Genomic DNA, 15385 nt, shown 5'->3' with positions numbered 1-15385 from the left:
GCCCAGAGGTGGAAGCTGTTCATCAACTTCTTTAAGGAGGGTTGAGGTGTCAGCAGAGGGAGGGGGGTTAAAATGGGGAAGGCAGGATGGGAGGAGGGGTCGGGCAGGGGGTGTGCGGGCGTTGGTTATTTATTATGTTGTACAAGTTTGCTTTTGCTCTTATTTGTGTGTTTGTTGTTTATATAAATGCCTTAATAATTTTTTTTTTTTAATGAATGTTGCTGCAATTTTGCCACAGAGCCTTTAAACTCTGTCTTTTTACAGGCAGCACAATGGCGCAATGGTTCGCACTGCTGCCACACAGCGCTGAGGTCCCAGGTTCGATCCCGGCTCCGGGTCACTGTCCATGTGAAGTTTGCACATTCTCCCGTGGTTGCATGAGTTTCGCCCCCACTACCCAAAGATGTGCAGGGTAGATCGATTGGCCATGCTAAATTGCCCCTTAATTGGAAAAAATGAATTGGCTATTCTAAAATTGTTTTAAACTCTTGTCTTTTTACTGTTTTTGTAGCCTTTATTCTGGTGCATTCTTGAGTTTGTACTCTTCAGTCTCTTCCTCCGACACTCTTGCTTAGTTACCCAAAGTGCTATTTTGCTCTCTCACCTCATTGTTCCCTTTGATTTACTAAATTCTCTCTCTTTCCCCCCCCCCCCCCCCCCCCCCACACACACACACACACTATTTAGCTTAAAGCCCTCTCTAAGATCCCACTTTCCCAATACTGCTGCTAGTGCCCCATGCATTAAACCATTTCTCCAACACCAGTCTTTGTGCTACTGTTAAGATCTTTTCCTGAATTCTAAAACCGTTCCAATCTTTGGGCTTACTGGTTTTTTTGGCAACATTATAAGCCTCTTTTAATCTACCTTCTTTACTTTGTGCACCACAGCGGGACCTCTTGTCCTGGGCGGTGTTTATTCCTTCAGGAATTGATCTAGTTTTCTGTTCTAATAGCCAATTCGTCCCTTATACCTAGGTAATTTTCTTTGTTCAGAGTGAAGACCCATTTGTTTGGAGTAAACTAAATTTCTCTCTAATTTAATGTCAAATTCTTCTTTTTACTGTCTCGTTGCATGATACTGGATCCAAAATGGCTTGCTCGCTAGTTAGTTCCTTGAGTTAGTGATGCTGGATATTTTCTTGAATGCATTCCATGGACTTGTCCTCCACGCTGTTACTGCAATTTGGTTTGTCCAATCTATTTGAAGATTGAAGTCCACATTGATTGCTGTATTAAACAGAAAATGCTGGATGAACTCTGCAGATCTGGCAGAATCTGTGGAGAGAAACAAAGTTAATATTTAAGATAATGATCCTTCTACATTATTGTATTACTCTTGTTACATATACCTCTAATTTCCTGATTTCTATTCTGTCTGATCCCACAAAACTGGTTGCGGACCTATAAACTTCTATTGTTTTCTGCCCCATGTTCTTTCTTTGTTCCTCCCAAACTTGCGTCTTAACATTCTGAGCTAAAATCCTTTCTACTGTCCTTTTTTATTATCAGGGAAACCCATCCTCCATTTTTCATTTTCCTATCTTTCCTAAAAGCCAAATATCCAGGAATATCCTAACCTTTGCCACCATATCTCCCTAATAGTAATTAGATCTTAACTATTCATTTCCATCTCTGCTGTTAATCTGTGACGTTGCAAATGCTTTGCACATTCCGACCTAGTGCCTTCAGCTTTAATTTATTTGTATTTTCACCTTGTCATCTTATAGTGACTGCCTCTTTCTATTCCACACAGCACCATTTTATCCAAGCTGTGCAGCCTCGACATTTCTTTAAATATAAATTTAGAGCACCCAATTATTTTTTTCTAATTAAGGGGCAATTTAGTGTGGCCAATCCACCTAACCTGCACATCTTTGGGTTGTGGGGGTGAAACCCACGCAGACACTAAGAGACTGCAAACTTCACACAGACAAGGGCTGGGATCGAGCCTTGACATTTAAATTTACTCTCTTTCTGAATTCTCCCCCACCGCTGCCACCAGTGTAGACACTGATTCCAGCCAGATTAAGTGGAGCCTGTTATGAATTGAAAAAACCCACAACCTCCACACCACTCTTTCAACTACACACTTAACCTTCCAATCTGTTTCTCCTTATGCCAATTTAAACTTGAATTCTAAGACTCACATTTTTGCAAAAGGTGAGATGAGCTTTATTATGGGACACTATCAATTCTACACAACAAAATCGAGAGCATAGTTAACTTGAGTTACTTGAGGACTGATTTAACAGACGGATGAAAAGGACCCTAACCCTAATGCATGTTTTTGGTCAGAAGGGTAAAGGTAAATGCATTGAACAGTAAAACTTCAAAAGGGGAAAAAAATCATACTGCTTCACATTGTTTTTTCAAATAAGAGGGTTTTCAAAAAGAATAAGGAATCCTAGGTTTCCAAAATGAGAGTTTATGAGCAAAGAGGCTTTTTCTGTTACTATTGTAAATAAATTTAATGAGCCAGTAATTCAGAGGATGGAAGAGAAGGGCGAGATTGTGTGTGATAATTTCTGTTTCCTGGTATTCTTGTTTTTTCTAAAATAAATTTAGCATACACAAATCTTCCAATTAAGGGCAATTTAGTGTGGCCAATTGACCTACCCTGCACATCTTTTTGGGTTGTGAGGGTGAGACCCACACAGGCACAGAGAGAATGTGCAAGCTCCACACGGACAGTCACCTGGGGCTGGGATCGGACCCGGAACCCTCGGCGCTGTGGTATTATCATACATGAAGGCAATGCAAGAGTTAATGAAATGTATACAGACAGCCACGAGAGGGAACTTGTCCTATGAGTATATAAGGATGACGCTGAGGCTTGTGGGTCAGAAGATACAGAAAGACCGATGAAGGTAGTAGCAGCAGGAGTGAAAATGTAGCTAGAGAGAGCAGTTGTGTACTTGAGAGTTCTGTTAGTTTGAGATGGCACAGTTTAATACAGTAACCTTCTACGTGAGAATGTGAACAAATCTTAGTTCGTAGTGTAATAAATTTGTGGTTTTGCTTGTTAAAGCTTTGTTCTTTATTCAACACTACGCATCCAAGCCATCGAGGTAAAACAAAATAGAGAACAACACATGGTACCAGAAATTGTCCTAGAGTAGATTAGTAAGGTTGAGGGAGAAAGAAAGAATCTCCGTTTGAAGAAAGTAAAAAACATGCAAAGAAAAATCTCAACCAGACTCCAGTACCAACAACCAGCAGCATCACAAAGAAATATCCAGCCGAAGCTTCATGGAAGGGTCTACAGACTCCAAAGTCATTCAGGACATTGGGTAAAGTAGATGTGAACTGGAAAATTTTCAAAAAAGTGGTCAGTGAGAAACAAAAGATTGCACTGTTACTAAAATGGGCTGGACCGCTGGCTATAGAATTGTATTACTCATTCCACTTTGACCACATCAAACTTATTTTTTTCAACTTCATTCTCATTGGAAAAATTTGATAATTATTGTGAGCTTAAAATAAAATGAAAAGCTGAGTAAACGACTGCAAAAGCAACAAAAGGTACAACTGGAAGATTCTATTAAAATGTCCCATGCGAGGAAAGCAATTTTAAAAATAGAAGTTCTGAAATGTTGAATCGGCAATGTAAAAAATTTGTGCCTCTGTTGAAGCTGTGGCGCAGCAAAAAATTAAGCGTGCTGGAAAAGAGGACCAGTTCACACATGCGCACTTTGAAAAACAACGCGATTCGGGAGTTGGCGTTCTGCGCATGCGCAGAAGATTGCACATGCGCACTTTTAAAAAGAGCGCACTCTGGACGACGATCGATTTGCACATGTGCAATGTAGGTTTGCGCATGACGTGTACATGTTGTGGCCACGCCCACTGAAGAAAGAAATGTCCAACAAACGGAAAACGATGTTTAAACTGCAGCAGACTGAATCATTTTGCCTCACACGTTTTCAGCATGAAAAAAGAAGAAACTTTTCTCAAATCTAAAAATAAAGAAGATAAACTCAACGTCACACAAGATTAAATAGATTGGGAAGATATAGTCTATATGGATGTATTTGAAAGTGTAGACAAAGGCAACCATTCGTCAACTTCCTCGCAGAGAATTAATCGTCAGCAGAAAAGGGAGGGGTGGGGTTAGGTTAGCGTAGCTTAAGGGGGTAAGTAATGGCAAGACCTGCGGGAGAGGGTGGTGGAATTTGAGCTATGTATATATTTTTCTTTTTATGTATATTGTTGATTTTGTTGCTGTTAAAATGCCAAAGAAATACCTCAATAAAACGTTCATTAAAAAAAAAAGTGTAGACAAAGGTACGCAGGAAATTTCGTAAGCTGAAAATTCAAGATGTTGAATGCCACATTAATCAAATGCAAGCTTTGTCACCATGATGTGGAGATGCCGGCGTTGGACTGGGGTGAGCACAGTAAGAAGTCTTACAACACCAGATTAAAGTCCAACATGTTTGTTTCAAACACCAGCTTTCGGAGAACTGCTCCTTCTTCAGGTGCCATCAGAAACATCACTGCTTCAGAGGTGGGATCAGTTGAGCATAGGTTATCCTTTTTGTTGCACTGTAGCCTACATGAGGTTTCAACTTTTGGTGCTGTTTTCAAGCTTAACCCAAGATAGCGAATACATGGAAGAATGTGCTGCCGTCCTTGCCAGGCCAATTATGAAAATCCTACATTTGAAAGAGCAAGCACAACCAAGCCCAATCTTGATCACTCCTGGTGTCCATTTCAGTTGAGATTCTTATTTTTTTATTCTCCTCAATTTCCACATTGTTATCAAATACACAACAAAATATAACCAACAATAACAAAAACAGTATCAATCCCCCAACCACGTCCCCTTCAATATACAAACCCAAGCACTCATACATTCCAAATACAACAAAACAAAAAGACCAAAATAGCATCAACGGTCATCCCATAAACAATGTGCTCAACCCCCCCCTAATGTTCGATGGCATCCAATTCTTGAAAGTGCAAGATAAACAATGCCCATGAATTGTACAACCCTTCCATCCTCCCCCTCAGCTCAAACTTCACCTTCTCGGGCATCAAAATTCCAACAGGTCCCCCCGCCAAGCCGAGGCATAGGCCAGAGAAGCTGACCTCCACACCAGCAGGACCTACCTCCGGGCAATCAGCAAGGCAAAGGCTAAAAAATCTGCAAACTCAACCGCCTGCAGCCTGAGCTGGTCCGACACTCCAAAAATGGCTCCTGGGGGCCCTGATTCCAAACTTGCATGCACCACCCTGAGATGACCTTAAAAACCTCCCTCCAATACCCCTCCAGCTTCGGGCAGGGCCAAAACATGTGAACATGATTTGTGGGGCTCCTCCCACAGCACGCACACATTCTCCACTCCCTCAAAGAGTCGGCTCATCCTCGCCCTCGTGACGGCGCCCTATACACGACCTTCACTGGATCAGCCCCAACCTCACACACGAGGTTGAGGCAATTGCCCTCCGGAGCATCTCACACCGCAGACCGTCCTCCATAACCTCCCCTAACTCTTCCTCCCACTTGACTTTAATCCCCTCCAAGGATACCTTATCCTCCCCCAACAACATCAGTTGGGATTCTGAACAGGTCATTTTAATACTATTGTTTAGTAAATATTAGGAAAAAACTATTTGATAAAATTAATTTCTTTACTCTGCATGCTAAATGATTGACATAACCTTGCAAGGAAGGTAACGGAGCAAAAATATTGAGTTTTATTCAATATAACGATGACATGGTGGATTAGAGAACCTTCAATAAATCTTTTCTCATTCCTGGCATATGAACTGAAGTGCCATATTTCACCTGAGGAAGGAGCAGTGCTCCGAAAGCTGGTGTTTGAAACAAACATGTTGGACTTTAACCTGGTGTTGTAAGACTTCTTACTTTGTCACCAGAACAATTGAAAATTTCCTTAGCCTCTCCTTTTTGAACCGCTTGAGAGTTCAACCGACAATGTTTGATCGATAGAAACGGCTGATCGACTACAGTGGGAATGCGATTGAAACGTTAGGGGTATGTAACCTAGAAGCATAGGTGCACAATCAAAGTCACATTGTGCAATTCGTCATTGTGGACACAAAGCGAGAGTCCATATTGGGAGCAAATGCGTGCCTTGCCCTGAACCTCGTTAAACGACTGCATATTCCAGACAGCGTGAAGACGGAGGGTTATAGTAACTGCCCATGAGATATGATGTCACAATCATCCGATGAGGACCGTGATGAACAACAAAAAGACTATGAAAGTCTATCCGCTGTATTTGCCAGTAAGGACAACAGTGAAGGAACAGATAATGAACACCAAAAAGGACTATGACAGTCTATCCACTTTATTTGCAATTGGTGACAAAGTGATCACAAGTAGCAAACCAGCTGTGCAGGACAAAAGTGAGACTGATCGATCTCAGCTGGACTGTACAAAGGCTGACAATCAGTGCAACAATGAATAGATCAAGTGAGAGTACATCAATTTGTGAACAGTCAACCAGAACATAATGAAAGTGCAACAGTGAATAGATCAATTGAGAGCACATCAATCGTGTACAGCCTACAAGAAAATGACTTCTTGGAGAAGTTGACTCCAGATGAGAAGCACCAAGAGATCACACCAAACGATACATCAGATCATCCAACAGGAACTGATATCACAAAGCCTGACGAGATATCAGATCATCCTGAGGACACGGATGGTAAACAAGTTAGAATTGAATCAACCAATCAACAAGGAACTATCTTGAGAGCACCAAGAATAGTTATGGTACTACAGTATATACTCAGAGATACGACTGTGATACCAAAGGACAATTCAACGACACATGGCACTTGAATGACGACACAAGTGTTGAAATTTGCAGTCACATTTAACAGACCAAACCGTATGGAAAGAAATCCAGATGGCAACAGACCAAGGGACTGCAGGACAGCGTGTGAAACACAGCTACCGGTCGAGGTAACACAGACACATGCGTGTGTAGACAGTGCAAAATTCACGCATAGTGGCACCAATGTCAGGAAGAACAGGATATTATTTAGACAAAAAAGAAGTCATGCCAACAAATTTAATGAGTTGGTATTTGCTGTAAAACCAGAAACCAAGCAGGTTTTGACGGCAAAGGAAACATAAAAGCAACATCACAAGCACAGAAAGAAACATGGTTCAACCATTCAGTTGGACTGATGACTTGGTGCTGTAACATACTACCACATTTACGACTGAGTGCATGCTCAAATTTGTGGACTGTTTTATAAAAAAAAAAAAAAAAAATGTTTTAAATGTTTGAACAGTTTAAATCATTGTTAACTCGTACTCAATGCTTGTGATGAGCAGATAATGATTTTGATATACGTTTGTAACAATCTCCAATTCTCTTACAGACAAGAACCAGGAACAAGGGGGATAGTATGACATGTATAGTCATTAGTAATGGAACAGGATGATGCATTTATGATTAATACTGCATGACATAAGAGTGAAAGAAAAATGTCTTAAAAGTGTAATAATTTTTCTTTAGAAAGAAAAGTGGTATGTATGAAGGCAATGCAAGGTTAATGAAATGTATACAGACAGCCACTAGAGGGAGCTAGTCCTAAGAGTAGATAAGGGATGACGCTGAGCCTTGTGGTCAGAAGATATATCTTTAGAAAGAAAGGTGGTATGTATGAAGGCAATGCAAGGTTAATGAAATGTATACAGACAGCCACTAGAGGGAGCTAGTCCTAAGAGTAGATAAGGGATGACGCTGAGCCTTGTGGGTCAGAAGATATAGAAAGACAAATGAAGGTGGTAGCAGCAGGAGTGAGGAATTAGGTAGAGAGAGCAGTTGTGTACGATATGGCATAGTTTAATACAGTAACCTTTTACTTTAAGAATGTGAACGAATCTTAGTAGTGTAATAAATTTATAGTTTTGTTAACAACGCTTTGTGTTCTTTATTCAACACTACGCATCCAAGCCATCCAGGTAAAACAAAATAGTGAACAGCACAGCCGCCGTGAGACAGCAGTGCTAAACACTGCACCGCCGTTTCCTGCCTCTTCTGCCCTCCCAGACAGTACATTCCAGACTCCTACCACACTCTGGGTGAAACCATTTTTCCTCATTCCTGCTAAACCTCATAATAATCTAATAATCTTTATTATTGTCACAAGTAGGCTTACATTAAGACTGCAATGAAATTACTGTGAAAATACCCTAGTCGCCACACTCCGGCACCTGTTCGGCTAAACTGAGGGAGAATTCAGAATGTCCAATTCACCTAACAGTCTTTCGGGACTTGTGGAAGAAACCAGAGCACCAAGAGGAAACCAACGCAGACACGGGCAGGGCATGCAGACTCCGCACCAACAATGACCCAAGCCGGGAATCAAACCTGGGCCCCTGCCGCTGTGAAGCAACACTGCTAACCACTGTGCTACCGTGCTGCCCCTCATTCCTGCCTCTCACCTTAAAATTATGCCCCCTCGACCAGAACTGCGCACACTGCTCCAGCTGTGGCCTAACCAAAGTTCTGTACAAATCCAAATTGACCTCCCTCTTGTAATTTATGCCGTGACTAATAAAGCCAAGTGTCCCGTATGCTTTCTTAACTACCCTATTAACCTGTTCTGCTGCCTTCAGAGATCTGTGGACCAACAGTTCTCTGTTCCTCTGAACATCCTAGTGTCCTGCCATTCATATAAACTACATCAACTGCACTATCCTCATCCACACACCCGATCACCACCTCAAAAAAATCAATCAAATTCATTATGCATGACCTTCCTCTGATAATGCCATGCTGACTATCCCCGATCAAACCTTGCCTCTCCAAGTGGAGATTAATTCTCTCTTTCAGAATTTTCTCCAGTAGTTTCCCTACCACTGATGTGAGACTCACTGGTTTATCTCTACCGTCCTTCTAGAAAATTGGAACCACATTAGCCATCCTCCAATCCTCTGGCACCGCCCGGTGACCAGAGAGGAATTAAAAATTTGTATCCGAGCTCCTGTAATTTCCTCCCTTGCCTCCCACAGCAGCCAGGCATACAATTCATCCGAACCTGGGGATTTGTCCACTTTAAGCCCGTCACTTCTCCAATACCTCCTCACACAAGATGAAGCCCGGTTTGGATAAGGTCGACAAAGTAAAGCTATTTCCACTAGCTGGTGGTACAAGAGCTAGAAGATTGAAGGTTTTGGGTGAAAAGGTGCAGGGGCGATGTGAGAGGCAACCCTTTTATACAAAGTGGTAATTGCTGCCTACAAGGATGATGGAAGCAGAGGCAATGAATGACACCAACAGGAAATTGGATGGGCAGTTGGCAGAAATAAGCTTACACGGCTTTGGAGATAGAATGGGATCATGGGACTGAGCTTGAATTGATCCACAGAGAAATGACGTGTTCGCAAGAGGCCAAATGTCCTCTTGTGGCATAATTTTCTGACTTCATAATGTTTTACTAAGTTAAAGACACAATACAAATACAAGTTGATATCTGTTTCAGAAACCTGGTACAGATGCTGCACCTTTGCTTAAATTTCTTGTGTAGCAAAATTATGACCAGTTCTTCACAATTTTTTGATTTTGTGTATGCATTCAAAAGTATGATTAATATTTAATTTGTTTATTTTTAATTTGCAATTTACCTTTTTTTTTTGCCATAGTATATTGATAATTTAATCTGTGTACCAGATGCTGCAAATTTATGATGCAGAATTAAGGACTCCTCATGATACAAGACACAAATTTAGCAGACAAAACTTGACTGTTAATCAAATGACTCCATTCGGGAACAAATCTGAGAAAGAAAATGGGTAAGATGTGATCTCTCATTTCAGTACTTCAACATTGGTATTTTAAATCTCTTGCTGCTCTGTATTGGGAAAAGAATTATTTACAACTAATGTAATTCAAGGCTGCAGACCCTACCTTTTCCATCAGAAACATCACTGCTTCAGAGGTGGGGTCAGTTGAGCATAGGTTATCCTAGCCTAAATGAGGTTTCAACTTTTGGTGCTGTTTTCAAGCTTAACCCAAGATAGCGAATACATGGAAGAATGTGCTGCCGTCCTTGCCAGGCCAATTATGAAAATGCTACATTTGAAAGAGCAAGCACAACCAAGCCCAATCTTGATCACTCCTGGTGTCCATTTCAGTTGAGATTCTTATTTTTTTATTCTCCTCAATTTCCACATTTTTATCAAATACACAACAAAATATAACCAACAATAACAAAAACAGTATCAATCCCCCAACCACGTCCCCTTCAATATACAAACCCAAACACTCATACATTCCAAATACAACAAAACAAAGAGACCAAAAGAGAATCAACGGTCATCCCATAAACAATGTGCTCAACCCCCCCTAATGTGCGATGGCATCCAATTCTTGAAAGTGCAAGATAAACAATGCCCATGAATTGTACAACCCTTCCATCCTCCCCCTCAGCTCAAACTTCACCTTCTCGAGCGTCAAAATTCCAACAGGTCCCCCCGCCAAGCCGAGGCACAGGCTGGAGAAGCTGACCTCCGCACCAGCAGGACCTACCTCCGGGCAATCAGCAAGGCAAAGGCTAAAAAATCTGCCAAGCACCCGCCTGCAGCCTGAGCTGGACCGACACCTCAAAAATGGCTTCTGGGGGCCCTGGTTCCAAACTCACATGTACCACCCTGAGATGACCTTAAAAACCTCCCTCCATTGCCCCTCCAGCTTCGGGCAGGACCAAAACATGTGAACATGATTTGTGGGGCTCCTCCCACAGTGCACGCACATATTCTCCACTCCCTCAAAGAGTAGGTGCATCCTCGTGACGTGCGCCCTATACACGACCTTCAGCTGGATGAGCCCCAACCTCAACCTCCGGAGCACCTCACACCACAGACCGTCCTCCACAACCTCCCCTAACTCATCCTCCCACATGGCTTTAATCCCCTCCAAGGATACCTTATCCTCCTTCAACAACATCAGTTGGGATTCTGAACAGGTCATTTTAAAACTATTGTTTAGCAAATATTAGGAAAAAACTATTTGATAAAATTAATTTCTTTACTCTGCATGTTAAATGATTGACATAACCTTGCAATGAAAGTAACAGAGCAAAAGTATTTTGAGTTTTATTCAATATAACGATGACATGGTGGATTAGAGAACCTTCAATAAATCTTTTCTCATTCTTGGCATATGATAGAAGTGCCATATTTATTGTGGTTTTTCACATTTGATGTCAGTATTTCTGTACATTAACTGCGCTGTAACATGAAATGTAAATCGACTTGAGTGGTGTGCTCATTTAACCAGCAAAACCAGCATAAAACTGCAGACTTAATGGTGCAGTCAACACTGTAGCCTAGTTATGTGGTACCAAAAGTTATGATATTTATTATTTTGGTATTCAAGAAACATTTGGATTGATATCACCTTATGTTCCCTTTTAGTTTTTTCAGAATGTGACTTTTTCCATCTTTGACAATCGTGAAGAAAGGAATTAAACAGACCTCATAACGATGAAGGAATACATAGATTCAGCAAATTAAGACAGAGCATTGCAAAATGTTTTGGCCGTTATTCCAATGGAGATGTGCTATTCGGTTGGCTTCAGAACCACACTAGGGTGAAGTAGGCTATGTAAGCGGTACTGTAGCAAACGTTTTGTTGTTGAAGTACAGAAAATGTTTGCATATTCCCATCATATTATAAGGACCATTCAGTTTGTAATTGAAAATGAATCTCAAAATGAATTGAACTTTGCTAGCTATCTTTGTTGTGGAAAAAATATTTTAGGTGTTTACATCCATGGATATATTATACGATGGTAGAATACTGAAAGCTGTCAAACAGACATTTAACATGTGATTGTGTATTTGTCTCCTTTCCAAAACATTTCAAATCTCTTAGTGACCAAAATTCTATAATTCTGTTTGAACTTATGAACATAATTTGTGAAATCTTCATTGTTATTGCATTTTAATCAGAATGCAAGGATGTAGAAGATTGACTTCAATAAATAACTAGCTTTAGAAGAGGAATGGCAACAGCAGAAAATTGGGAGTGAAAACCCAAATCAAACTACATTTCCATATGTTTTTGTCCTTCTAGCCTCAACTTTTATTTTGCAATTTTCCCTTTACGTTCATTAAGTTCTACATCAGTCGATCAGAAAGTCTGCCATTTTAAAAACTCATTTCAACTTGGATTTTTAAAATGACAGTTAAACTTTACCTGCAGCTTTTTCTGTTGCCTTATTTTGGTTACGTTTTTGATTTTAAAGGTCATGTAAAAGTTTGTGATCCAGGCCAATGAATTGTAGTTAACGTTTTATTTTTTAATATGTGTATTTTGGGAATAAACTTTGTGGAAAAACCTTTGCTTGATTTTAATATTTGCACATGTGATGGAAGAAAATTTGGAAAATACACTGCACTGGCTGTTATTGTTTTACTTGGTGTCAGTTTGAGCGTTGTCAGCACAAGTTTTTAAAAAATAAATTTAGAGTACCCAATTCATTTTTTCCAATTAAGGGGCAATTTAGCGTGGCCATTCCACCTACTCTGCACACCTTTGGGTTGTGGGGGCAGAGGACCATAGGTTGCTCTCTCCTTTGTGTGAGAGGGAGAGCTGGTGGTGATTTAACGTGAGGGTCACCACACCTCGAGGGACAAAGTTGAGACGGTGGGGCCTTCGTGAAAATTTGAGTCAGTATGGGAATGAACATGCCCTTTCGGCATCGCTCCACATCACAAACCAGCTGTCCAGCCAACTGAGCTAACTGACGCCTTCTACAAATTGATTCCACGTTTGCCCATGTAAGTGACTTTACTTCAAAGTCAATCCCTTAGTTCACAGTCAGTTACTTGGTTTTGAAGTGGTTTCATATGTCCAAGAAAATGAAAGGTGCTATAAAGCTTTTTATAAAATCTATGTGGAACTTTAACTTGGGGTGTACACAGAATAGCAAAGTGACTAGTGAACAAAATTTTAATACAATACAGTTCAAATTTCTAGACTTCAACATAACTGGTTATTTTTGTGATGCATCTTATTTTCCAAAAGTTCACCTTCTACTGTCACCATTTTCAATTGGTTTCAGCATCATAAATAACATCAACATTGAAAAAAACCTTTAATTAAGTTTTCTTATGCTATTCAATTTGCTTCTATCATGGAACATACAGTGCAGGAGGAGGCCATTCGGCCCATCGAGTCTGCACCATATGCATCATGTGTACATCCAACGTTGTTAAAAGTTGCACTATTCGACTTCCGGTTGCGGTGATGCCGAGCTAGCCGCACGTTTCGGCGGCTCCAGCTCCGACGGACCTTCGGGCTCTTTTAAGAGCCCCAACGGGGAATTTTTTGAAGACCCAACCCGGTGTGGGGTGTGTGAGAAGGGAGTCCCCCCCCCAAACGAAGGAGGAAAAAACCGGCGGCGGCGGCTGCAGCCCAAGGAATCGTCGACCAAGAGGTCAGAGGGAGAGAAGTACAAGATGGCGGCGGAGAAAGCGCAGGCGACATTGGGGCCTGAGCAGGATGAAATCGTGAGACGGTGTGTGGAGCTGCTGAAGAGGGAGGTGCTGACCCCGATGCTACAGGCAATTGAGGGGCTCAAGGAGACATTAAAGACCCAGGAGACAGAGCTCCGCGTGGTGGAGCAGAAGGTGACAGATATTGAGGACGAGATCCTGGGCCTGGCAAGACTCAGGCGCACGAGGCACTTCATAAAAAGTGTACTGAAAGGATCGAGGCCCTAGAAAACGGAGCGCGAAGGAAGAACCTTCGGATACTGGGTCTCCCTGAGGGTGTGGAAGGAGTGGACTGTGGAGCGTACGCTGAGCTCACTGATGGGTGCTTTGAGGCCCCATGGAGGTGGAGTGGGCAAATCGGATTCCGTCGAGAAGACCAAAAGCGGGAGAACCACCGAGGGCGATAATCGTGCGATTTTACCGCCTTAAGGTCAGAGAAGAGGTCCTGAGATGGGCTAAAAAGGTGCGGAGTAGCAGATGGGAGAATGCTGTGGTACGGATATACCAGGATTGGAGTGCGGAGGTGGCGAGAAGGAGGGCGAGCTTCAACCGAGCCAAAGAGGTGTTGCATAAAAGGAAGGTGAAGTTTGGGATGCTGCAGCCGGCAAGACTATGGGTCACGTATCAGGCGAGACACCATTATTTCGAGACGGCGGAGGAAGCATGGTCCTTCATCAAAGAAGAGAAATTGGATCGGAACTGAGGGACTGATGCTGCAGGAAATGTTATTGTTATTGATTTTGTTAATGTTATGGTTGAAGTTAATTGAGAAGTAAACTGGGAAGGGGGGAGACATTGGGGAAATGTGGGCGCCGGTGAGGGGGGAAAGACGGGACATAGTCGGAGAATGGGGAAGGGGAGGGGGAGGGGAAAGGGAGCTGCGCCATAAGAGGCGGGTCAGGTAAAGGGATGTTCCCGCGCCAGAAAGAATAAGGCGGGAAGACAGGCGCAAGGCGGATGGGAGTTCCCCCACACGTGGGGGGTCGAGGAGTGAGCAGGAGTAGCCGGGGTCAGTTGAAGTCAGCTGACTTACGGAAGTGATATGGGGGGAGCAATCATGCTAGATAGGGATCTGGCGGTGGGGGGGGGGGGGACAACTGGGTTGCTGCTGCGGAAATCCAAAAGGAAATGGCTAAAGAGTGGGTGGGCGGGGATGGTGTGCGACGCTGGGGGAGCGAGCGGGGGCGCGAAGGTGGGATATGGGACTGGCCTAGAGAAGGTAATGGCTAGTCGACACGGGAGGGGGCAGGTAGCCCCCTAGTGAGGCTGATCACGTGGAACGTGAGAGGCCTGAACGGACCGATAAAAAGGGCCCGAGTGCTCGCGCATTTGAAAGGACTAAGGGCAGACATGGTTATGCTCCAAGAGACGCACCTAAAGGTGGCGGACCAAGTTAGGCTAAGGAAAGGATGGGTGGGACAGGTGTTCCACTTAGGACTGGACGCAAAGAACAGAGGGGTGGCCATTTTGGTGGGGAAACGGGTAGCATTTGAAGCAAAGAACATCGTAGCAGATAGCGGAGGTAGATATGTAATGGTGAGTGGTAGGCTGGAGGGAATGGAGGTCGTGTTGGTTAATGTGTATGCCCCAAATTGGGACGATGCGGGATTTATGAGACGGATGCTGGGGCGTATACCGGACCTGGAGGTAGGAAGCTTGATTTTAGGAGGGGACTTTAATACGGTGCTGGACCCGGGGCTAGATAGATCCAGCTCAAGGACCGGAAGAAGGCCGGCAGCGGCCAAGGTACTTAAGGGGTTTATGGACCAAATGGGGGGAGTGGATCCATGGCGATTTCTTAGACCTAGGGTTAGGGAGTTTTCCTCCTTCTCCCATGTCCATAAAGTGTACTCCCGGATAGATTTTTTTGTTTTGGGAAGGTCGTTGATCTCTA

At 42.7% G+C, this 15385-nt stretch overlaps 1 protein-coding gene across 3 annotated transcripts in view; it reads left to right on the top strand.

Moving 5' to 3' along the window:
- ska3 (spindle and kinetochore associated complex subunit 3) overlaps positions 1 to 12331 on the top strand; it is an 88965-nt gene extending 76634 nt beyond the window's left edge. For all 3 annotated transcript variants that reach the window (XM_072476843.1, XM_072476845.1, XM_072476844.1), the window contains 2 exons: positions 9662 to 9783; positions 11407 to 12331. In XM_072476843.1, coding sequence (XP_072332944.1) covers positions 9662 to 9783; positions 11407 to 11422 — 138 coding nt within the window. In that variant the 3' untranslated portion in view covers positions 11423 to 12331. The remainder of the gene's footprint in view (positions 1 to 9661; positions 9784 to 11406) is intronic.
- The last annotated feature ends 3054 nt before the right edge of the window (positions 12332 to 15385 follow it).

Source organism: Scyliorhinus torazame, chromosome 15, assembly GCF_047496885.1.
Source record: "Scyliorhinus torazame isolate Kashiwa2021f chromosome 15, sScyTor2.1, whole genome shotgun sequence".
NCBI lineage: Eukaryota > Metazoa > Chordata > Chondrichthyes > Carcharhiniformes > Scyliorhinidae > Scyliorhinus > Scyliorhinus torazame.
The sequence above is the reverse complement of the archived record's forward strand: the minus strand, read 5'-3'. Positions and strand labels throughout refer to the sequence as shown.